Source organism: Tauraco erythrolophus, chromosome 15, assembly GCF_009769465.1.
Source record: "Tauraco erythrolophus isolate bTauEry1 chromosome 15, bTauEry1.pri, whole genome shotgun sequence".
NCBI classification, from domain to species: Eukaryota; Metazoa; Chordata; class Aves; order Musophagiformes; family Musophagidae; genus Tauraco; species Tauraco erythrolophus.
Genome location: NC_141479.1, coordinates 14740285 through 14766545, shown reverse-complemented (window position 1 = coordinate 14766545; position 26261 = coordinate 14740285). Strand labels below are relative to the sequence as shown.

The following is a 26261-nucleotide window of genomic DNA, read 5'->3' as shown; positions in this document are numbered from 1 at the left end:
TCGATCCAGTCATTATGCTCTTCCCTCTTCTTTTTGCTTTTTGTCTTCATCTTTGAAATAGACTACAAAGCTTGTAGAGAATCTCAGCAGGATGCCAAATCATTTTAACCTAGCCCAGCAAGACATCCATTGGAACCACAGTAGTAAATATAGATTCTGAATTAAAGATCAAAATTATCTAGGCTCAGACTTATTTTCTTTGTTTTCTTCACTATTATCTAATTAGTCAAACCTTTATTTCTTTTTTCAGTTATATATGTCTTTTACTGGTGGTGTCACTTGTCTGCATGAGATGGAAGCACATATAACAGCAACTAAAACTAGCACTTAGAAACAACTGCACCCAAAGCAAATAAATATATGAAAAAGAAGCCCCCAAGCCCTTTTGAGTGGATGTAAAAAGGGTAGCAAGGAAGACAGAGAGCTGTGTACACTGTTGCAGATGTAATTCCCTCTTTCTTAAGCTCTTAATCAGGCAGATGACTATTAATCTTTCTCTAGTAGCAGCTACGTATTTTGAAATTACATTACAAAGCCAGGGGATATGATGATAGAAAAAGAGAGTGATAAAAAAACACCAAAACCAAACAACAACAACAAACCACTATATCACTTTCTTAGATAGGAGAACACACACACTTTGTACACATACATACTTACTCTGTGCAAACTTAGGAGGATTGTCATTAACATCAGTGAGTGTAATTGTCACTGTTGTAGTTCCAGACAGTCCACCCATATGTCCTCCCATGTCCTTTGCTTGGATGACCACAAAGTATTCTTCTTTGGCTTCTCTGTCCATGTTGGGAAGAGCTGTTTTAATTATAGCTACAAAAATGGGGGGCAAAAAAAGTCAAGTACAGTCCCAAATTCAGTTTTGCAGCTATTTTATGGATACATGTAAATATTGGTATAAAAATTGAACTGCTGAAGGTCCAGTTAAGTTGCCTTTTAGTACCAAGGATGAAGAAGAATTTGAGATTTTCAAAAAACCACATTAAGGGTCACCTACCTTGATTTAATTAAAAGTGCAACGAAATTGTGGTCCAAAACCCAAGAATTAACCATACATGTGATGCATATTAATTTTTACATATTTTTATTCTGATAAACTCCTTGTTTTCTTTCCTACCTCCCATAGAAATCCATCATTTCCCCACAGAATTCACAAACAAAAGACAACCACGTAGTAAACTTAATCTGTAAATACTGTTAACTGTATCTACCAGATTAATTGCTTCAAATATTTTAAAACCAAAACCATTATTTAATTTGCTTTGGTATATAAGGCAGGCTACAGTTGTTCCCTTAAGTCGTAAATTGAGTGCCTAAACTTCTACTGGAGAATGACAGCATAAGTATGTCTTTCAGCTTAGCTACCAGCCTAAATTCACTCCACTGTCCCTACTCCAGGGGGGTCACTCGTAGGACAAGGGTCTCAGTAAGCTGCTATCATCTACTTTACTAGGTTAGAAGTTTTGAAAGAGAAGTAAACAGATCCGTAGTATATCAAAATACAAAATGTGAGTGAGCTAGCAGGAAGATATCTGCAAGGGACGGACCAACTGAATATGGGGCCAGATCCACTGCAAACTCCTATAGATTTCATTGACATCTAACAGAAGAAATAATAAAACCTTTTTTCTTTCCAAAACTTCTCCACCTGTAATGTGCTATTATATTCACAACATTCAGTATGGCAAGTGCCATACTAAATGTTTAAAGGTAAATTTAAAAGGTGTTCACCACAGTCTAGTAGTATCCACCATAATAAAAGGAGAACAATCAACTAAAGAATCCCCACTAAATCTAGGGGAAACTACTCTAAATGTTAAATCATAGAATCATAGAATGGCATAGGCTGGAAGGGACCTCAGAGATCATCTAATCCAACCTCCCTGTCATGGGCAGGGATGCCTCTCAACTAGACCAGGGCTTTTTTTTTTCTTTTAATCCTGATTCTGAATTCTATTTTAGTTTTAAATCATTTATCTGTGAAAAGAGAGCACCAAGTTCAAGTTACTGAATTATCTCAGTGGTTGAGTAAAGTGTAAGAGTGCCAAGGAGAACTGAATCCATCATTGCGGTGGTTCCTTTACACCATGGTATTTGAGGGTTCTTATGAGGCATAAAGAAGAGTGTCTCTTTTCATGGGCCTGTACTTACAGAGCTGAAGGACACAGTTTATGGGCAGTCATTGACAGTAATTCACCACGTCTTTGGAATTCATTAGAAAAAGAATGCAAGAATTCTGTATTTTACTGTATATTTGTTAAGATTTGCATGTTGAATACAGTGGCCAAGTTCACAAGTTCACACCCGGGATCAAAAATATCCATTACTAGTCCTGATCATACATTTCTTTAACTCTCACACAGTTGTGGGGTTTTTTTTCACCTGCTTTTTGTTAAGTATTGACAGGAGTTTTTAGATGCCAATCAATAATTACTGTGAATCTGTTGGTTTTGATTTCTCTATTGGGACTAGCATAGCTGTGGAGACTTCATAGAACTCTTTCTTTCAGGTGGGATAGTTTCTATTAAATAAGCATCTTAGAAATGACACTGGCTGAAACGCCAAGATTACTGATTTATGTATTTATAGTGAATAAAGAAATGTTTCTGGTCTTTATCATAAAGAGAGACGCATTTTGGTAAATTTTAGAATCCATTTGTCTTTAATATTATAATACTAAGAATGTGATCAGATCTTTTTTTCTTGGCAGAGTACAGGCCCAAGTGAAGAGCAAGGGAGTGTAAGGCATTTAAAATAAAGCAATATGTTTGCTACATAAACCACCAAACATATCCTAATAGCAGTCTTGTAACCTACACTTTCGTAAATGATTTCCATAAAATATTTTGGGTTGTTGTCTTACATATTTTATAAACATAATTCTGGATGAAAATGAAACTTCTATCCTATGTCTGTAACTGCCAAGCCAGAGTAATTTGTGTCCCCAAGGAACTTGATATGCAATCAGTGATTTTTCATTCCAGGATGGGGTAAGTGGGGTTAGGAACAGCGAGGCCAACTGCACTGCAGTTAAAGGTGAGTTGGGAGCAGAGTGTGGAAACAAGGCAGGCAGGAGCAGCAACCTCACCAACAAGGAGCCAGGCTGCAGAGCGGCAAGTCAGTGTCCCACGCAAATCCAGAGACGGTGGTCAGGCTAAGCCACAGTCTGATGATCATCCAGCAAGTCCACAGCAACAAGGCACCACGGCCAGGCCAGGAAACCCAGCCGGAGGGTCTGGAGCTGGGTCAGAACCCAGAAAACACGAGCCCGGGTGCAGATGTAGCACAGCCAGGGGCTGGCAGCAGAGCCCCAGCTGAAAAGCAGCTTTCTCCTAAGGAAAAGGAGAGGCAGCCTCTGCACGAAGCGCTCTTCACAGCAGCTCGTACGAGCAAAGGAGCTGACCTTGCACGCAGCCAGCTACGCTTCTAAACTTAAACTCCTTGAAGGAGGTTGTGCTCAGGACCCTGACAAATACAAAGTAATCCAGTGCTTATGAAACCAATGCAGCAGCCTTGTAATTTAACTATTATTAACAACATATATATATTTAACAACATCCATGTAATTTAACTATTCTACACCATCTGGGGAGGGCACATAAGCTATTCAGCAAAACATTGAAGAATATGCTTGTTAAATTTTTTGAATGAAAACAGAGAACAGTAAAACACAGAAGATAATAATAAGCATTTATCAGATGTGATAGGTGCAAAATACATTCAGTAAAAGAGTAGGGCCATTTCCTCCATAGCAGCCTGTGTAAGGATAGTAAATGATATTTATTTTAAAAGTATTTGACATTTGTGACTGGTTTGGACTGACTGGTTTACTATTTAGGAATAATAATGATGCATTCTGCAAATAACTCTATTGTTATAAATGAGACTACTCATAAAAAGGATGCTAATGCAAACATAGGCTATCAGAATTTGGTCCACATTAATTTTTTTCAATAGTAGAGCTGATCCAAAGGTCAGTGAAACCTTATTTCAATGGTTTTTGTATTAAGCCTACTACAACTTTTTCTCTATTATTATTCTCTAGGCAGAGTTTCCCTTATTTTTTTTATTATTTTTTTTAAAAAACTAATTTACATACTTAAATCTAGCCTGCAGATGACTTGTAGAAGATGCCACATTTTGTATTCTGCAGTTTCCTCTGAGACAAGTTAATTACTTCAATAAGGTGATGAGTTTTCCTAGATATGTATTTTAATTTGTTTCTTAATGTATAGAACAATCTATTCCTTGTCTATGGTTTGAGAGACAGCAGAAAGTTTAAATACCTTAAAAAGTGCCTAAATCAGAATTACAGTTTCTGACTTTTAAGACATAAAAATAGGGTTTTTTTTCTGTATAAAGATACTAACACAACCTGTTATTTCAATCGTTTTATATATATCTCAATCTGATATCTCAGCCCATAAACCATTTGCCAGAAGCTAAGAGTCAAAGACAAAGTCAAGTTTCAATTTCAAAGACAATAAAAAGCTAAAAAGAAGTCTACTGCTTGAATTACTATAAGAAGAGCTGAAGGTTTTTAAACATCAAATATATATAAATTACACAGGCTGATTGTTACCACTGGTATTTCTATATTCAGAATCTACAGAACGGAAGTCAGCAAGAGAGAAGTGTCGGTATCTCTTACGAGACAAATTAATAAATACAAAAAGGCTCCATCCTCACCTAAGTAATGTGATTGAGATAAAGACAGACTAAGAGAGTTATGCATAGAGAAATTCAAAGATATTTATTTGTTCTTTTGCTTTCTTCACCAGTTCTCAGTCTGGGATCACAGGAAGTACTGAGAAACTTCCAATCTATTTTTAGAAAACAATTCAGGCACACCAAATACTAATAGGCATACAGCACACAGAACATTAACTCATTGAGCTTTCAACCTGCTCTACTTCGATTCGACCTAGAAACAAATCGAGAATAAAAACATAATCACTTTCAGCATGCTATGATAGATGAAAATGATATGTGCCAAACAGGAGAGCAGTTTAAAAGCGAGGGATGAGAATTACCGTAAACTAATGTAAGGCAGGTGGACGCTTGCTGGAAGACTGTATTCAGAACAGTTATCAATGGCTTACTGTCAAAGTGGATAGATGGATGTAGTGGTTCATAGGGTTTATTCTGCTTCTAGCATCATCTAATATTTCCTGAACAATGGAAGACAGGAACAACTTACTAAGTCTTTCAGATGACACAAAGTTGGGAGCCATTGCAAGTACTGGAAGAACAGGATTAGAGTTCAAACCAATTTTGACAAATTGAATAGTCTAAAAAAGCAGGATGCAACCCAGTTTGGCAAGTAAAAAGTATTTTGTGTGGGTGAAACAATTAGCTTCACAAGTACAACAGAGCAGATGACTCAGAAGACAGAAAAGAATGTGGAGTCAAAATGAGCTGAATATGAGTCAACAGTGCTTTGCTGATAAAAATGCTCAAACGTTTCCTGGTATATTAGCTAGTATGTTATATGGCAGAACTGTGGAATGATCCTTCGAGGCCATTCATACTGGTAAGGCTGCACCTGGAATGGTGTGTCCAGTTTTGAAAAAAACTTGTTTACATAGTTAGGGAAGTATGAGGAAAGACTTCACAACCAAATATGTAAAAACTTAGTGGGAGATGCTCTCCTTTTCCACCAGGGATACAAGAAGGAATGATGGGTCTAAAATATAAACCAAAAAATGGGTTTAAACTGCAGCAAGAGAGATTTCAGTAAAACATTAGGGAAACACTTTCTAGAAGAGAGGTAAGTACAGAGAGAAGGCTGCCTCTACAATTTGTAATATTTCCATTACTGAAAGTTTTTAAGAACCTATCAGACAAACATCCATCAAGAATGAGAAGGGATAAGCCTGATCTCTTTTTGAGGCAAGGGCACACACTGCATTCTCGCTTGAGGTCCCTTCCCCTCCATATTGCCTAAGATAAGGCTTTATCTCTATGTACTTTAAAATATTTCACAAACCTTAGTCTTGTGAAAAGATTCAATGGGACATGTAGTAGAACCACTGAACAGATACCTGCATCATAAGTTGGCTATGGATGCTGTGACTAAAGCTGGAAACATCAGGAAGAGGGTTGGAAGGCAAAAAAAAAAAAGTAGTAATCTATTACTTCAAAGACTGAAAACATCTCAAATATTGGAAGTACCTTTTTTTTTTTTCCTTTTGGCTGAGCTGCTTTTCCTAAACAGCTATTGGTTTCATACTGCTCAATAGCAAATAAAACAGCTGCAGAATGGGATTTACTTTTACAGTACTCCTAGATGCACACAGTGAGCAATTTGCACGATCTGCCTCACAACCTGAATCGGTTAAAACGCACCCCTGTGGGCTACTTTCAAAACCCTATTTGGAAGAATAGACACTGTCTCACACTGAAAAAATCAGAGGAAAAGAAGCAATATGTCAGAGGCTATGGCTGATAAAGAGAAAGAAGGGAAAGAAGAGAAGCAAAAGGAACAATAGAAATAAGGATCTGGTTTTCACTTTTCACTTTCTTCTCCATTTCCATAAGGATCTCTTTATGGTAACATTATAAAATTACATACAATAATAATAATTGAGAACATGGAACGAAACCAAGCAAGCACTATGCAAAATTGGAATCTGGCCCTGAAAAACCTTTCTTAAGCATCTCATTCATCTCACACATTTTGATGAAGCCTTCCTGCTATTTCAACTTGCATACTTTGGAACTTTCCCTTCTTCGTTTTGGAAGAGCTAAGTAATTGCTTTGATCTTCCTTCTGTGTTAAAATCTTGGTGGAGATTTTTATTAAATATAACAGTCATTTAGGATCCAAACTCCTGAAAAATCAATCTTGTAATTTCTTCAGAGAGCCGTGAGATGCATTCTTTGTATTCCCATGAGGCACACTGACTTCAGTGATGTTTTAGCAGTCTATAAAAAAGGTTCACTTGGAGATATGTGGAAAACCTGTACCACAATTCCTAAAAAATGAATAGATCACAACTAACTTGCTTGAAAATGAAAAAAAATTCTAGTACTTTGATGATGTGATACATCATACTGATCTGCTATTTTTAATTCATCTTTCATAAAAATAATGTGTTTTAATAAAAACTATCATCAAATATTCTTATTTCTTACTTAATTCTAATACCTTAGGATTTTTATTTTAGTTAGACAAGAAAAACATCTGTAGTCTGTAGCAAAGTTGGCTAACTTTGTAGAGAAATTATCAGTTACAGGAGTGCCTGAACTACCTCAGATATAGATATATTTCAAATCAAAGACATTAGTCACAGTAAAAATAATCACTAGGTGAGGAATTGAATACTATGTTACACCATTTTAGGGGGAGTGATTCTCTGCCATTTTTATGTTTTTAAGAGAGAAGCTAAAAGTGTACATATCATATTACCATGTTTATTTTTTAAAAGTGTATGGGGAAGATGGCACTATCTGCCTTTCTGTTAAACCACGAGATGAAGGTTGAATAATTCTCGTTTCTTGTGTAACCTACAATCTATTGTATTTTCTTTTTCAGCCCACATTACTATCGTTTTTTGTGTTTTCTGATCTTGCTTTCATTCTGAAGTAGACCTTGCGAGTTTGCGGTTCTGCGTACATGAACACTACCTTTCACTATAAGTATTTTTCTTCAAGAATATCATATAGGATACAGCTGGATAACATCTATTATAATACTACCTTTTTAATTCCGATTAACTTCTATGTGAGCTTTAAAGTATGGGAAAAAGCTTTCATCTCTACTTACCAGCCATTCCCTTTTCCCTGGGACCAAGTTTCACTGGCATAGAGAAAGGATCACTGTCTCACCAACTGAGAATGACTGCAATAAATATTCTGCACTGCATTTATGACCTTCCTTCCTTAGCATTTTATTTGTAATGATTCTCTAATACCTATAATTATATCAGACACTTTACAGAAAGTAGCCTTGGATTCTTTTTCAGATGCTTTCCGAATCTAGCTGTCTAGTTCGAATTCCTCATTCTAGTTCAGCCTTTTGAAGTACAACATTATTTAGGTATGTAGCCTCTGTTTTCCTGCTCAGCATGAGGAAAATGGTTAAGTCCTAACTATCTCACTAGCTTTCCAAAACGATAGAAATATTGCTCTGAAATGCAAGAAATACGTGTGGTATCAGCTTTTTTGTTACTATTATTATTAGATAAACTCTAGAAGCAGCAATCACCTTTTTTCAAATGCCAGTCTGACTTGATCTTAAGCCACTGATCTTTACTAACTACAGACCATCATAACTGTTTTCAAAAGTCTCTGCAGTGATTTTATACTTCTGCTACCGAAGGACTCAATCCTACAGAACTTACCCATAATAGTTGCACTTTATACTTCTAAGTAAAAAGCAAGAACTGTAGGACTGACCCTTGGGTCTGCTGCACTCGCGGTTTGTCAGTACAACTCTCTCCTAATGGGCTGTCACCAAGAAAACTCTCGGAATCACCAAAGAACCTCTGTACAAGCACCTTAACGCAACTCCTACGGCTGCACAGCATACTTAGCATACAATGACAAGAAAAGGCTTATACTAGCTTGAAAATATGATCTATTTTCAGCGTTGTACCTAAGTGCATCAAATGCTGTCAAGACAGAGCTGAAGGTGCTGTAATGGAAGCAACCAAGTATAAGCTCCAGAAATCCTTGCATGTGCTGGAGTTGATTCTGCTGCCTTCGGAATGTTGCTATCTGGGCTGCATAGACCTGCCTTCTGTACGCTGCTGCACACACCTGCCTTCTCCTCTAGGAAACGAATTCCTGCACCTCACTTGCTAAGACAGAACAACATCTACCCATCCCAGTTCATGTCTCTTAAAATTATTTCAGTTAAGAGATTAGGTAACTTTAACTAAATCTGTAGTAATTGGCAAGGATATCACAGCAGCACTAGTTAATAAAATCAGCTAGAAAGCAGCAGTTCAATCCAGGCTCTGACTAACGTCAAACAAGTTCTTTCTCTACACTAATCCCATGAGGGTTTAACTTTAAACAATTTAGAAACTGAACTGTTTAGAAAGGCTTTGTCGAACATCAGTTAGTTCTGTTCCTAGCAGCTCATTACTTTCCCCTTTCAGTTGCAGATTACTTCCTGCATCAAAACCGGTTTTCCATCTCTCTCTAGTTTGAAAATGTTTCCTTGTCATTTAATCATAATTACAGAAACAGTACCTATATCTGTCTTTTATTAACACCTCTCAAATATTTGTGCAGTCATTTCATATCCTTCTTTAATCACCTCTTATCCAGTTTATACAAATTAAGTTCAATCAATATTTCATTAAAAGCAATGTTCTTCTCACCTTAGCTACCCTGCTTTGAACTTTCTTCAGTATTTCAGAAGTCTTTTTTATGATGATGGGTCTTATCAGTAGTATATGCAATAGTCTGAGGGGAGCTTGCGCTGTCATTGATATGCACCACTAATAAACTGGATATTAACAACCATACAGAAGAAATAGCCCGTAACATCACAAAAATGTCTGTAACTCAAAAGTTGCTATCATTTATCCTCTTGCCACCTTGCTTGTTTTTATTCTGCTGGACTGTATTTCAACGTCTAGACGAAGAAAATAAGGACTGCAAATTAAAATAAAAGATTCAAACCTGACTTCTGCTGAATGCCGTTCTCATTCCTCCTAGGCCTACTCATTTATGTTCTGATTTCAGAACCACAAGGTTCAACACTGTGGTCCACAGAGGGCCATACACTAAATTGTTAAAAGCTCTGTTGATTAAAGCACGTGCACTTTCACCTGGAAGTTAAAGCAAGGTGTAGAAAAAAAATCAATTATTCACTCTCCAAAGAAATATCCACATTCTATTAGGAGAGTCTTTAGCTTTCCAAGTCTCCTGACTCTTCTATTCATCTTAACTTCATAACTTGAACTTTGGCTTTCTACCAAATGACCCTATCCAAGATGACAGTGTTCAAAATCTATTCTTTTTCATTATATAGCAAGAGTTTATGTTTGAATAATACAATGTGTGTTCCAGTGCAGTAGGGCGTTTGGCATAATTCACCTTGTTCATGTAACTGTATTTCAGGTATGCGTAGGAGTGACATTATTTAAGTTCGTGTGAAATGTAAATAAGTGAGACACAGCTGCAAATGTATTTTCTCTGCCATGCCTATATTGTAGAACACAGTGTCAACTTCATATTACGTTCCATTATGATAATCTTATTTTAAAGCTGACAGTCATGATTTAATATCTTTGAAAAAGCTTAAAAGTGAGAAATGTACTTTTGCTACTTTTAGCAGTCTTAAGGAACCCCCTTCCCCAGCGTTTTGATTGTCATTATTTGGATTATGAGAGAACACACACAACTTGTATACCTTTATAAAAATTACACGCTAGTCAGGAAACATAATGTCAGTCAGTCAGATGTAACGATAATGATTTATGGAATGTGTTTTAGTCCCCCATGTCTTTCATTACTTATCTGATGTCATCACATTGTAAGTTTAGCCTCTCAGAGAAAACCCGAACCTGTATCTTTGTAATGTATTATTTACTCTTTCTCCAATAAACCAGTGGTCATATTAAAATTCACCTATGAAAAGCAAAAAATATTCAGAACAAGCCATCAAAAAAGCATTTACCCTAAGCCATATTCAGAGCACTGAATGAAAAATAACTTCTGAATTACCTTCTTTCATGTGTCTATAATTCATACAGAAGAACTTGCAAACTAGAACTGCAGAAGTATATGCATTTTTCATCTAAGGTAATGGAAAATTATTGTTTTATGGGTCACTTACTAGTACTTATTTCTGTGCACCCAGCGTTATAGAATTGTTTCAGCAAGGAGGTTGAGAGCAATGTCAGAGTTTCAAACAAGAGGGTGATTCAGATAAGGACTACACCTAGTTAATGTCAAGCTAATAGGAACAAAAAGGCAGAAGAGTAAGCAAGTGCTTTTCTCAGATTTACTCTCAGGTGTAGTCAACCCTTTCTACTGTAGGCATGAAGCCATATCCTATGCCTTTTCTCCTTCTTTTTGTTCAGAGTACTACAGAAGGGAAAGGAATCAGGAGGCATGATTTGGATTATTCCTGATGGTCAGCTCTCAGTGTGCTGTTAAAACAAACCAGCAAGGTCAAACAATCTTTAGTCTGAGCCCAGAAATTAAAAGAATCATAGGCAGTATAGCCTACTGGGGACCACCCTGATGCTGATAGCTGCACAGATCTAAGTCTAATCTTAATTTCTAATAAACAAAGCTAATAAAGGCCAGTCATCTAGAAAAATAGTAAATAGATCAGCTCTAAGTAGCTATACTTCTGATAACATTTGATACATGCCCATGAATGACAGAAAATATTTACATTCTGAAGTAGATCACTTTAATTTAGTCCATTTCTTAAAACAGTAATTCCACTCTGGGAAAGACACAATTCTAGGCACAATATCTGTGTTCAGAAACCATTCTGTTTCGAAAGAATTGGAAAGGCTTTCAACTTAGCAGAGGCGCTAATGAAATGTTACCACAGAGAAAAGGTAGCTATACACACATCCACATTCTGCCCCACCCTCCAAAAAAGCCCAACCAAACAAGCCCCAAATCCTAAAATATCTACCACGCTTGGAGGATCACCTTCAGGTTTGATTTGTTTTGGATAAGACACATGGCTCTTCTGCTTTAATTTGTACACTGTCACGGTAGTATCCAAACATATTCCCACATAAAAACTTTCACTGAAGTTCCCAAGAACTACATACAAATGTGTAAGATAATGTGTCTTTCTGGCCTAGTTACTAAGAGAAAACAAATTTTAGTTGTGATGGTTCACATTACTAAGGTTGAATAAATATAAAAAAAAAAAACATCAAATATCTACATCTTTTCTACCTGCTTTGGATGTTTTCTTTTTGTTAAAACGCACCTTCCACTCTACCTGTCCAAAGTAAAACACAACTGCCCAAATTATATAGCTGCTAAGCTAGTGTGCGTGTTTTATGCACCACTGCCTCTAAAAGGTTCTGCAAAATCGTAGCTATCTTAGCATAACACTATTGCATGTAACAACCCACAAAACTCTCTATGGAATGTAAGAAACATTATCATATCCTTGCTCCAAAATTCCGGTATTACCAAGAAAATCTGCTGCATAGTTCCTTATGGTTTTCGAAATCAACTCTTCTCTTCAGAAGAACCACAACTGAAAGTCTTCTGGGTTTTAGAGCAATCATTTTCACCCTGTATAATATGCAGCTGCAGTTTTTATGTGACTACCTGCATCTGGTTTGCTTAATGACTAAACTTTACTCTATATTTATTATTTACATACGCTAAACAAATGTATGCTGGAGGGCTCTACACAATTTCACATTTAGTATGGTTAAAATTTCTCTTAAGTGCATTTAATTAAGTGCATGAAGACATATCTCACACACAAGAAGAAATTCCACAAATTTTAAAACAAGTAATGGATAGGTCTATCCAATATCACTTTCCTAGGTGATGAATAGTTACTTCACGGGATTAAGCATGAGGCTTTAATGCAATAAAAATAATAAATTTGAGTAAAATTAAACAATTTTTTTACATTTGGAATATTTTATTTCAGGCTATTTTATGTGAAAAAAGTTAAAAATCTTCTGTGCAGGCGGAGAATACATTTCTCAGTTCCTCTGTGAAAACTGACGTATTGCAATGCTAAAGCACTAACTTTCCCTAGTAGAAACTGAGAACCAGCCTACAGATAATCCCTCTCCAATAGAGGCAGCTAACTGAAGCCATTACTGTATGCATTAATTTGCAATATTAAAGAAAACCAAATCAGATATTTCGGTACTTGCTGGTCAGGGGTCTGTTCAGAGTTATATTTCTCCATGACTTGTGACAAATCAACAATCATGAACTAAGGGGCTTCACTAATAACACTCTCTTGACACACTTATTTTTGAAACAAGCTACTGTTTTTCCATTGTGCTGTGCTAGAGTTGTTCTTGCAAAACTATTTTACATGCAGTATAAAATACAACACTGAATCACATTCCAGAGATTGTTTTCACATTTAGGCTAGCTGTCCTTCAAATGGAAGAAAACATTTTAATGGATTAATCCATTAATCTGTTAACATTTATTGACCTATACTATTTACCTAAAGTCCCTGCAAGTTAGGGCATTTCTAGGAAAAAGAAATAATTTTTCCCATGCAAACTCATCAGAAAGAGTTAAAGAACTTCCAGACTTTAAAGAGTCTAAGAGTACTGTTTAATGTTGGTGAGAAAACTTAGCACACTTGGTCTATCAAAACCACCCTTTAATAATTTCTCCTAGAGTGTATTTCATAATTTTGTTAATCTGCATGAGGACAAGAATTTTTACTCCTGCTTTACTCCCTTATGGTCATATAAATTCAGGTGGTTTTTTGTATGTTTTAAAATGAGTTATAGTTTTCTTCTCTTTAGGAGATCACAGCTGCTTGACTCACAGTGATTAAAAACAGCTTCTAGAAACAGGTGAAAGAATATAAGAAAAAATATTAAATCACTTTAAAAAACATTTCTCAGACATACCTAAATGAATTTGCTGTAAGTACGACATATGCACAGAAAACAAGAGGGAATGGATTTATTGGCACTTCCTTCGGATGGCTTTCAAGACTTTAAAACCACAGAGAAATAAAGTCATCCTAAATGCATGTTCATAAAATTTCATACCAATGCTTACTATCATGTTCTTTGTTTCCTTGACCCATTCAAACAAGAAAGAATAATAATTTGTAAAGAAAAGAAGCAACATATTCACAAAAATTCCTAAGTTAAACTATATTTTAACTAGAAATACTATAGTCCCATATTGAAAATTACATTAGGCTCATTAAATTTCTCAGGCCGAGTCTTTCAATCTTTTGTCTTTTCACGTGATCAGACTGATGGAATACAAGTGAGACACATTACAACTCAGTAATACTGACAGATTTCTACTTACACTCCCTGTTTCAGTACCTCATAAGAAATAGGTAAGAGGCACGGTCACTTGTGTAAATATCACCCAGAGATTCATATTCAGAGTCACCTACCTGTATGTGGCTCAATAGAAAAGTAAGGCTGTCCTTCCAGAATGCTATAAACCAGCTTAGCACTATTGCCATAAACTGGATCATCTGCATCTGTGGCTGTGACTTTAGTAACAAAGGTGCCTAAATAGAAAGAAAATATAAAATTAATGTTTACACTCTAAATAGACATTTGCATAACTTATTAAAAAAAAATAACTTGAAACAAAAAATACTTTCCTTGAAACTTTAAATAAACTTGACGTGTATGAAAACAATAAAAAAAGAAAAAACATTAGTAACAACTTAAAATATTACTTGAGGAACACAAACAAAACACCTTCCTTCAAGATGATATATGCCAGCAGACTGAATTTCTGGGTTCAGAAAAAAACTCTTTAGTAGCTGTATTATTTAAGGTTTCTTTGTAGAATGCATTTAAAGCTACCTGATAGATCTGTGTAGACTTCAAGCATTTGCAAAGGAATCATATCAAAGAGATACGAAATACAAGGTTAATAATACAATATAATATGTTGCATTTAAGATTTGGGAAATCACATTTGAAAGAACCTTGCCAAGCTACAGAGACTGGATAGAAAAGCAATAATAAAAAGGGTTCTTTTTTCTTCTCTTGGCTTGCAGCCATAATAACAGTTTGATGTGGCCACAGTGACAGAGTCAGGACAACATCTATTGTCTCTGAAATGAGTCTCTGCCACTGAGGGGGCCATTGTCTAGACAGAGTTATAAATTCCATACTCTGTCCAAAAAAATAGAAGAAAAAATTAAGGCAATTGCCCTTTTTATTTCTTAGGCAACACAGTACTTTCCATTTCTGTAAGAGGCAAAATCAAATGAAATTCAGTAGGTTACATTAAGCTTGCTGCAGAGAGCTTTTTTTGGATGACTTAAAAATATAACGATGGTGTCAATTAGGCTAACAATAAAGACAATATCTACAGAGGGGAAGAAAGCAAGAGTAGGAAAGAGGTTAAGGGATGAATTATGTTTCTTACGTTCAGAAACGAAAAGAATTATAGCACCCACCAAAATACCCCCTTTGTGCATATGCCAATAAAAATAGTCTTCTCTAAAGGGGGAGGAGATCCCTTTGGTATGTCCTTGCATTGCGCTCTCTTTTTTTCTTTCTCTGTATGGTACATCCCTGTCACAGCTTTGGGCAGTTCTGTGCATTACAATATATGCAAATAATTTAGAGGAATATTATTTAGAGCAATATTTGCATATTTAGAAATAATTCACACATCGCCCAGTAGCTTCCATTTCAGGTTTTCCCACCTGGCCACTTTGAGCATCAGGGCAAGATATGGGGCTGGTAGGATTTGGGAGTGTCTAGAGGGATGGATAACACCTTGTTCATGGTGTGGAAGTTCTGCGGTGCTTGAAGTTGTGAAGGATTTGCTGCTGGGAATAATGAGATAATTCCTTGAGAAGGAAATATGGGTTGCAGAAATACATCTCAAGAGAGAAAAAAATACTATGACTTGTACTGATCATTTATTTTGGCTACTGGTGTATATTTATCCATTCTTACAGAGAGAGAATATCAACAAAGGGAAGCAGATCAGCTGGCTGTCATGAAAGTTCTGCCACGCTCTCATCTGGCAGGAAAGTACCCCACCAGCCTCTCCTGCTGCTCAGCAGAGTCCAGAAGAATCCACGTGGAATGCAATGCTGACGAATATTATGTTGCATCTATCTTTGACAGATGCTTGCTAAACCTGTTCTTATAGAACATGTAAACTGTTTATGCTTCAAAGTTTAACTGGTTTTGATGTTGAAAAGTGATCTTATACCTAACATTTAGTATGACAATCTTTAACGTGCCACTAGGTATGAGAAATAGACTTTATACTCAACTCGATGATGGTTGGCTTGAAAGGAATTAACATCAAAAATTTGTTGTCTGACCAATTACAAATTTTACTGTATACCCAGATGCTAACAGACAATGCCTGGCAGCTTTGAGAGAAAACGATAAAGGGGATAGATGACACAAATGTGGTTCTCAGCCGTGTGGCAAGTACAGCAGCCTCAGCCTATCGATGATATCCTGAATGACCTCCTTCTTATACAGGAGAAAAAAACCACGAAAACGAAGGAAGCAATCATGGAGCACACTCAGAGGCCTTGGCATATGCTACAGAAAATAAGTGAAATAGGGAACAATGACAAGGAAGTATGCAGGAAGTTTGAGTTTGGATGTTGCAGGAATAGAACAAAGGATCTTTTGTGGCTTGCTCACAGTAGTTACAAAGCTGAAAAGATGTGGCTATTAGAATTGTCTCGAACTCCTAAGTTTTGTTGGCTTGTTTGCTGTAACTCACACACCAGTTACAAGTTCTCTATTTGTTGTTCCTACAGAAAGCCAAGCTGTACCACCCCTCCCACTGAATTCAGGCCATAGCCCCACCATCCCAGCAGGACATTCCCAGCAGTTCACAGCTACTGTCCCGTGTGTGAAAACAAATATGAACGTAGAGGTCAGCGCTTTCTTCAACTGAATTCAAACTGAAATAGCAGGTGAGGTACTAGGTTTCTGTGGGAGAGGCTGCTATCATAAAACTGTCGTTTTGTAACCTTCTGAGGCAGAAGAGGTTTATGCAGAACATCATACAGTGGGACAGGGCTGGAATAAGATAAGGCTCATCACAGAGCAGTGAAAATCTTTGTAAGAGTATTTTATCTAGGCTGTTCCATTTTGTTTCCGTTATACACTTTATACACAAAGGAAAATAAAGAAATGAAAGTGTTGACTTCTTCGAGGTTGTGTTTGATTCGCCTAGCTGGGTCTCATTTCAAAGGACTTCAGAAATAATTACACTGCTTGTTTAGAAAGATTTGATACATAATGTCTATTCTTTTCTTATTTCACTTAAGAATTTTTGAAGACTTTTATAGATATTTATTTCAAGATTTCAAATCTTAAATGGATATGCTGATTCTTTGATAAACGCATCCTTTATCCCAAGTGTTCATTAAAGTTGAATACGCCTTAATAAAAAGAGGCAATCAGTGTCTAACATTGCTTCTAATCCCGATGCTCAGCTCTCAAGATTTTTTTTTCTTGTGATATAAAATAATTTAATCACTTATTGAGGGCCCAAGTTTATCTGAAATTTATACATACATTAAAAATACATATATAGTAGCCAGTATTCCCATTCATTGTTTATAGATACAAAAGGAGGAGAAAAACAGCATACCTTTCTTTTTCTTTCCCTTACTTGACTGTTATCTCGCCTAATAAAACTAATGAAGGGAACAGAAAAATAAAGTACTCTCCCATCTCCTAGAAATCAATTTCTTACACTGCCAGTCTGTGTCATCGAGCCCTTATTTTCCAACCATCATACACAGTTCTGAGAAGGTCTGTCAAATTCAGTAATTTGCTCCCAACAATCTTATTGATGAAAATTGTTTATGAAAGATGTAAGCAATCATGAAACAGAAATTAGAGAAATCACTTCCGCTACTGAAATTAGTTAAGCTTTTACATAGTTTAAATTTTATCACCTTTAATTTGAATTTTTTTGGTTTATGCCTTGAATCAAATTTTCTGCAGGTGTGAAACACGCCACATTGATATGTTCACTCTGGCAATAAGAAGCCTATGAAGGAGGAAACTGTTCTTTCTGCAGCTGCAGAGGATGTTGCTACATCAGTGCTGCTCTGGCTCCACTGCAAGATGCTAAGGGTCCAGAAGAAGTAGCAACCTACCCCACTCCCATAAGTGACAGAACCGCTTTCAACTAAGTATGAACAAAAGATTTGGAGAACTGAGAGATTCCTGAGGGTGAAAAGCGACACAGAAAAAAGGAACTCACAGCCATCATGGCTGTTATTTGGGCAATCTCCAGAAGACAGCAGAACTCTTCATGCTTTGGTCTAGAGCTTCGGATTACCTATATTTAAGTAGGATTTTACTCCACCACAGACACTGCAGTTATAAACTACATGTACATAAATATTTTTTGCATGCATAATGTGCTTAAAATTTTAAAGATAAAAATTTTGCATTGTAAAAGCAGTCAGAATGCAGGGAAGAGCATTTATTTAGTAAATGGCCTTTGAAAAACAACGTTCTGGGTTCCACCCAGCAAATAAACAGCTAAGGTTTCTGTTTGTGTTTAATTTTGACTGCATTTGGCTTGTATTTGTTTCTTTGTCAATGCTACAACAAACTCATTTAGCTAGGGACTATAAATTTGAAATGGTGCCATTTTTACAAGAAAGCCACCATTATAGTCCAAGTCACTGTTGTCCTAATTACAATAATATAGCAGTTTTATATAATTTGGCCCAACAACATAATCACTGTTTCTTTTTTCTTTATGTACCTAATATTGCCTTATGTAAAACAAAGCCATTATTTCGATAGATGAGGTAAATTTTGAGATGTTCTGTTAAAAAACTTCCTGCATTTTGTTGAGATACACTTTTGCAATGCTAATGACCCTGCGATTAAATATGGACTGCAAAAAGATTCAACAGATTTTAATTAATGAACACTTCTAATGTGATTTAGCCATTAACCATTGCTGATTGTTTTACTCTGTTAGTGTCAGGTTTCATAGCTGCTCTTTGCAACAGGCTAGCAATCAGAGACGCAATTAACAATAAAAGTATTTTTATATGGCTAGGTAAGGAAGCCCGTGTTTGCTGGCAAACTAAGATTAAAAGCCATCATAAAAATAAGATGTGTGTGCTCAGCTAGTGCTCTTCTGTTGTTTTGGCTGTGTTTTTATGTGCAAGTCAGAGCACAGATTCTGCACATTAGTCAGAAAGAAAAATGCATATGCTGCCACAGGGAGTAGGCAAGCAAATTTTTTGGTATGGCAGCGAAACGTGAGTACTGAAAAAAAAAATAATCAAACTTGTATGTTCTAGAAGAGGTAACGCATAGTCAGTGCCAGAAATTTACATGAATCCATATTCAATGAAGCAACCATTCTCTTGAAAAATTGTAATGGCTGATAAAAATAAAAAATGTGACCGTAATATGAAACCTAGTGGGACCATGTTTTCTCAGGGACGTCTGGTGGGTTTTTTTTGTTTGTTTTGTTTTTCTAATGCCCTTTTTGGTCTCCCTCAGTCTTTCTTTCCTACTTTTCCCAAATATTGACAGGCTGAAATCTCCATTTCATTCAGAAGATCTGATTACAAATCTGACAGGGCATTAAGAGTATATTTGCATGAAAAAGACCTACCATTATTTACCAACTGTTTCGTTTTTCTAAGAGGATCACTGTGCTTCAAAGTCTCTAGCTAGGTTTTGAGTTTGGCTGATAGTAGCCCCGCAGTCAGTACTGGTCAAAGCAAAGCATTGTTTGTATTCAGCAGGTCAGATAAGCATTCTTTCCACAATGAAGCCTTTTCTTCACTGTCCTTCTTTGCTATAATCTCACAGGTAGCGTGACAGTTGTTGTCATGGTAACTATTTTTCATTGAATAAAACTGCAATAATCTCATAAAAACCTGTATAACTTCTTGACATGTAAATTATTACTGCCTCAAAGCTGAAAAAACTTATTTGTTTTTCACTGTTGCTGATTTTTTTAAATACAAACCCATAGTTTTAAGCCTTATCATCCTGTATTATTTTATGCGAAACCAGTTCTAAACATAAAAATCTATGAATTAGAGATTTCACTAGCCAAACAAAGAAAACGTATATGGAATAGAAATCCACGTAATGCACTTCAGAACTTGTTAACATGCAAAATACACACATAAAATATTATCATTAGTATTTTAAATTGCATAGCTTGGTGTATATGCAGATATACATATATATACATGTGGGTATGTTGTATGGGTGTTTTAGGATTCTTTTGCAGATGGTATGTTATTTCACTCCTACCTTCTACATCAGTACTTGAATGTATTTTTACTATTATTAATAGCTACTTCGTTGCCAAAGCTTTAAAAGCCCAATACATGGACCAGATCTCACAATGCAAGGAAGTCTTCTCCCCAAAGACTCCAAGAGCCGAATACCAGGAAAGACAAATGTATATCAACAACTGAGGAGAGACAAGGAGATGACAAGAGGATGTAAATCATCCTGGGAAGCAATGCTGTCAGCACACAGCGGTGCTGCTGCCTGACCTACCTGCTGTCAGGTTAGCACAACCACCTCATAGTGCCCACAGTACGTCGGAATCATGGAAAAGTTTTAAGGACTGCTTAGAGAACAGATGACAGAGGTCTTGTGTGGGTTTTTCAGATCTTCCCACACTTAAACGAAAGCGTGTGAAAAATAGAAGAGTATTTGCTTTTTAAGTGTCCAGTGGACCCATTTCAGTGATGAAAAATTAATGGAGGTGGAAGATGACATCCTAAGCAGGGGAAAAGGGCAGAGAGATGAGCCAGAACGGTCCACAAAAGGAAAACTGGGCAACTTGTACTTGACAGGCTAGAGAGGTGGGAAGGCCGGAATGTATTCTACTATATCTATAGTAGAATCCTTTATACAGCCAGTCCTAGAGAGAGAAACGAGAAAGAAAATTTGTGTACTTTACAGATGTAATACTTATATGTGGGTGATGAGAAACAGATAAATACACAGATAGATACAAAACTTCACTTAATCTTCTGGAAAGACAAAAACAACAACAAAAGCTTCCTTACAAGGAGAAATTGTACAAGGAGGAATAGCTCCCCAAGGGAAATAACAGAATCCTCCTTGCTGAAGAGTTCACTCTACTGCACAGGATGCTGGATAATGTATTCTAAGGGAAAATCCTAGAAAGACAGGAAGATTAACTAACAGGGTAATTTGTCTTTCCCAGTTGTAATTTATTTGGCTCTAAGTAGTGAAATACTGTGATGCTATCATGATCTTGTTTATGAAGATTAAGGTAGAGGAAGAAGGAAAAGAAGGTTATTCATACAACTCAGTTTTAGGCTCGACTGGCTAAATTAGATACCTAGTTGCACTACCTTTCTGCCCCATCCAAGGGAGGAAGACACAATTGTCCTCTCATGGGATCATTCTTTCTTGGTTGACCAGAGATGAATCCAAATTAAATTAACCAGCTAATGTCAATGCCTAAATTTCAATCATGACTACTCTTTTATGCATATGTACTCAAAATAGGCCATACCAGTCTACTAACCCTCTAGGAACTTCAAGCGTGGAAGCTGGCACATCAACATGTGGGACAAGTACAAATCTTGCAAGACTTTTGTTTTTGATTACAGTATTTTCCATAGATATATATATATAAACACCTATGTGCACTTATATACTCATACAGACAATTGTAAACACTTTCTGAAATAAACTGCAACTAATATATTTAATATCCATATTTTTAAAACTAGTCTAAAAGATTAGAGTTACAAAGCATTACTTGTTTTGCTATTTTATGTAAGTGGTTGTATGACATGTCACTGAAATGCACAGAAAAAGAGATTTGAGAACCCAGTGCTCTACAGATCTAAAGGATATGGCAGATGCTGCCCCAAAGAATTGATAGGCTAAACCAAAAGTTTTAACACCTGAAAAATCTGGATTAATAAAGGATCTGAAAGAATCAAACAGAAACAGCTTGGTCAACGGTAGGAAATAACTACTACAATAAATTATGAAGTACCATGCAGGAAAACACAAGAAATTGTTTTCTGTTTCCACCAGGAAAATAATATTTTCATATACCTCTGACACACTAAGTTAGGTTTGGCTCTATAAGCAGAATAGGAATCTGAATTGTTTCTTCCAAATGTTACATATTTCTTAATGCAATTTTTGGACTAGATCATCTAGAAAGTTAATGAAATATTTAAAAAATGTTAATATCATGCAGTATGTGTATGAGTCAAAATCTCTGAACAACTGAATATCCTACTATATGTAACACAACAATGTTTTTAGATTGCTCATGTGTCATTTTAAGGACTTTTTATCACGTGAGGGAAATGGGAAAAACATATTGTATGCAAATGTGTAACTGCAGAAGTATGAAAGGTGCTTGCTATGCATAGGAGAAAAACGCCTTCTGTACAGCCCACAGACAATGGAGTAAGCTGGCAGCCTCCAGCATTTTACAGCTGTATAATGAGGACTGTAGGAAGCATGGCTGTGAAATCTAATAAGCTTCATATTTTTCACTTTTTGTGCATAAACTAATTGTTTTAGAACTCTGATGCTACCTTTATAACATGATCTTTTGGAAACAAAAATGTTTTACATCAGAAATATATATTCAGACGTAATGATGTAGACAAGTCTTCGGCAATTATCCTTGCTGATGTTACCTCCTGCTTGGATTTAGTTTGTGTGAATTTAACAAGAAAGGACACTGACTTTTCAGTTTTAAGGTTGGCAGTTCCTTCTTGCTACAACTTATAAAATGGTGCCATTAGAGAGTCTGCAGGTATTCCTTTATAAATTCCCCTGCGTGGCTGTTCGTTAGGATGAGAATACAGTCTGCAACATCACAGGCAACAGTAGAAGGGCAAAATACATTTTAAGTTTGGCTTGAAGAATAATGTTTTCTTTTCATGGGTTTTTTTTTTTTTTTTAATTCTCCCTTTAGATATCACTCTCTCTATGGAATATTAATTGATATTTTTGAATGATCTGGGAAACAGCTATTCTTTTGCTCAGGACTTTTTGAAAGACTGCTTGTCTCTAATCAATTGACTATTTCATCAGCATTCATTCTGTGAGGTCCCGAGACAAAGACAGTAAAATTGGATGATCACTGTAGACTATATTTCCAAGCAGGAAAAAAAGCACTGTAAGTTTTGCTGATTTTGATGGAAGTTTCAGGTTACGCTCAGGAGTATTGTATAAAAATATAAATAAATAATAAAGTAGCCCTGGGTGTTTACTGCAGAAATTCTTTCATTTATAACTCTGTTGTGAGAACAGAAAACGGCTGGTATAATCTTGCAGCTTTGATGCTTTGCTTGCTTTGTTCGGTAGAGTGAAACCTATAATGCCAGCAACTGTAATCCAGGTTGCAAAAGCAGACTCTGAAACATTGTCCCCTCAGGCCACTGCGGAGCAAGCATATGGCAGCAGAGACCATTTGGGCCCCAGGGAAAGGGTACAGTTGAATCAGCTGCCCAGCAGTACTCTACCGGCCGATTCGTGAGAAAGTCGTATTGACATCAGCTCCACAGGCAGTTGCTTATCTGTATTCATGGAGAAACATTAAGTGCTGCAGATTCAGCAACTAAACAAAGACAGAAGTACCAATTCGGGGCAGGGTGCGGAATGACCAGTGCCAGAAAAAAAAAATGGACTCTGAATTGGATCTGAATCTCATTTTTCCAAATGTCAAGTGTGTCCATCAAAGAGACGTCTAAACACAGGCCACCTGAATTAACAGGGATTGAAGAGTATTGGTCCCCAGCGTTCTCAAGCCATATCTTTTGTGTTAGCAGAGTGATATAAGTTATGCTAATGACAATTTCTGTGAAAATATTACTACACTTTAATTTTCTGACCTAGAACTTTCTACCTTGTGGTTAGAACTTGTCAAATTTTCCACAGTTAAAAAAATGGAGAATATGTTCCAGTCCAGTTCTGGGGCATTTCTTAGACCCTCAGTCTGGCAGAAATCTGTACTGGTCTACCTCCTCTCATCTGTCTGTTTTCCACTTCGGCATCATCCACGGGCCAGTAAACAGGATCATGCCACAAGCACAGCTGTTTGGAAAAACGAAATGGCATGCTTTCAAAGCCAACAAACAAAACCCTTATCACTGCTTTTAACATTTTTTTTCTTCAATATTTGGCATTTGAGAAAATTGTGAAAAATCCTTGTTAAGAGTAGATTTAAACTTGTACCCAAAATAAAATGTATCAGAAACCTGAGTCAAAGGCTTATTTTCATATAGTCACAGAACAGAAATACAATGATGTGTTTGATACCTACAAATGAAAGCAATCACATAGAATTTCAGAAGCAGAATATCTGCAACGAGAACAAGACATTTGTGACTATGAGACAAGAATCATACGGAAAAACGACAGTAGGACAGATTCTTCTAGATTACAGAAGACTAGAGAAGCATGCACGTAAAGCTGTCAAAATTTTCTCTGCTCCGTCCTTGTACGATCAACATACAGCTATGTCTGTCTGTCCTGATCCTGTGAAACAGGAACATCATAGGAAAATGTATTCCACTATATGGAATGCCATAAGGAATGATGACTTCAATTCTGATCCAAATGGCATTTTCTTGAGGAGTTTATCTTCACTATATGTCATTTGCATGACATTCCTTCATATAAAGGAAATGCATGTGTGCAAAAAATGGAGAATTTATGACAAATTGCTGACAGTTAATGGAGAGGAAAAAAGGCAGCTTTTGGCTAAGAAACCACTGCACATTAATAGCTCCATACTGGGCACAGGCGATTTAGGGCTTATTTCTAAGAACCAGACAGTGTTTTAAGAACCTGAACATTCAACTTCTTGTTGTCATTGATACGAAGTATTTTGAGCAATCCCACTGATTTAACAATTTTGTATGAAGCCAATGAAGTAGCTTAGTGCACTCAGGACAGTATAGGACAGTGTCACTAAAGGGTCAGATTATAAACCCCTAAAGACCAATATCATAACTTCATCCATGGTCCTCAGGTTTATAATGGTCATTTCGGAGCAACATAAAAACCCGACATTTTCAATCATTCCTCAAGAGAAATGGAAAGCATAAAAATGGCAGCACATGCTCAGAAATATTTTTTTCAAGGCTCAATAACAAGGTGAATTAAGGAGAAGACTGTTTTGGTTTTGAATATATCCTAACCAATTACTTAAGCTTACTTACTTTGCATTTGGAAGCATGTCTCAGTCATGCAGAACGTACAGAAGATTTTAAACACATGCACACTCACTAAATAAATCTCTCACGTAAAATGCTCTTCAGTACCACAGCTAGTGCATTTGATTATGCACAAGATGAACAAGTAGAGGAACAAGACAACATGAAGATATACATTTTCTAACAGCTGTTACATTGTTGCCATATTTTACAACATCTGCTGTTTTTTTCCTCAGCTTTTGCACTCCCTTTGCATTTACCCTTCGGGCTAATTTGCAGTTGACCCCAGTAATATCGTCCTTTTACTCTACAGTTTTGTGACAAACTATCATTGATTTAACAGTCATGCTCAGTGCCTTAAAAAATCAATGAATACGTAGGAAAAAAACCCAGGAAGACAGTGTGGTTGATCTTGATAACATTTCGGGTCAGGTTCTTATCACAACTTTCTAATTTATCAAGTTATTTTATCACTATCCATATCAGACTTTGCATGTTGATTTCATATTCGGCAGATTTTGTCCTTTTACATACAATTTGTAACTGGAAGAGAACTAATATATTTGGGAGAAGTGGAAAGAAAAGCTACACTGAGTACACTGCGCTTCTACTCTATGGGGCTATACTAAATAACTCTGTTCTGCTTTTGAAAAAAAAAAAAAAATTGAATGATTTCTTATTTACAGTGGAGTAATCAAGGGCAAACTTTGATCCAAATGAAAACATTGCTAAGTAGACGTGCATGTGCCAGAATTGGAAATTGATATTCTGACTCAACTGAAAGTCTAAATCCTTTCCAATAAAGACCTCTTTCTCCCCAGTAAATAGTTTTCATGGAAGCATTTAAGGACAAAAATATTATTCTAAGCTTTTTAACACTGTTAATAGTTTCAAGTGTTAAAGGCAAAAGTATTTCTAGAGCAATGGCAGACTGAATTCCACTGTATGTATTTTATGATGAGGTTTTTTATAACTGTCAGGGAAATTCTTAATATTTGGAGATTACTGAAGTTTGACTGTTTACCTTAATTCAGGCAAACTATGAGAGAATTCTCTTCCCTTATGGCTTTTGTTCTTTTCCCATCTGTGTCCTTTTTTATTTCACCAACACGTTTGTCACTCTACTTCTGTCGTGTTCTGTCTTTCAACATGACACTAGCTGTCTAAACACACTTGGCTTTGCTAAAAATGAAATCAAGAATTTCACCGCTTATTCCTACCCTGAAAAAAACATCCTGAAACTAACCATACTGCTGGGAGACAATATCCACTTTTGCTCCTATTACCACCTCTGCAGCATGTTTTCAGGGAATTCATGAATCTGTGTGCAGCTGAGAAGGCAAAACAGAAACAGAACATATTTGGGGAGAGGGGGAGGACAGACGGACAGACAG

General features: G+C 36.4%; 1 protein-coding gene across 3 annotated transcripts in view; it reads right to left on the bottom strand.

Annotated features, from left to right (window-relative positions):
• Positions 1-26261, bottom strand: part of LOC104379849 (cadherin-8) — a 134933-nt gene that overhangs the window by 65844 nt on the left and 42828 nt on the right. For 2 of the 3 annotated variants that reach the window (XM_086621141.1, XM_086621142.1), the window contains exons 3-4: positions 14080-14199; positions 661-828 (exon numbers count right to left, since the gene is read on the bottom strand). In XM_086621141.1, coding sequence (XP_086477267.1) covers positions 661-828; positions 14080-14199 — 288 coding nt within the window. The remainder of the gene's footprint in view (positions 1-660; positions 829-14079; positions 14200-26261) is intronic. The other variant, XM_086621143.1, reaches the window with a different exon arrangement.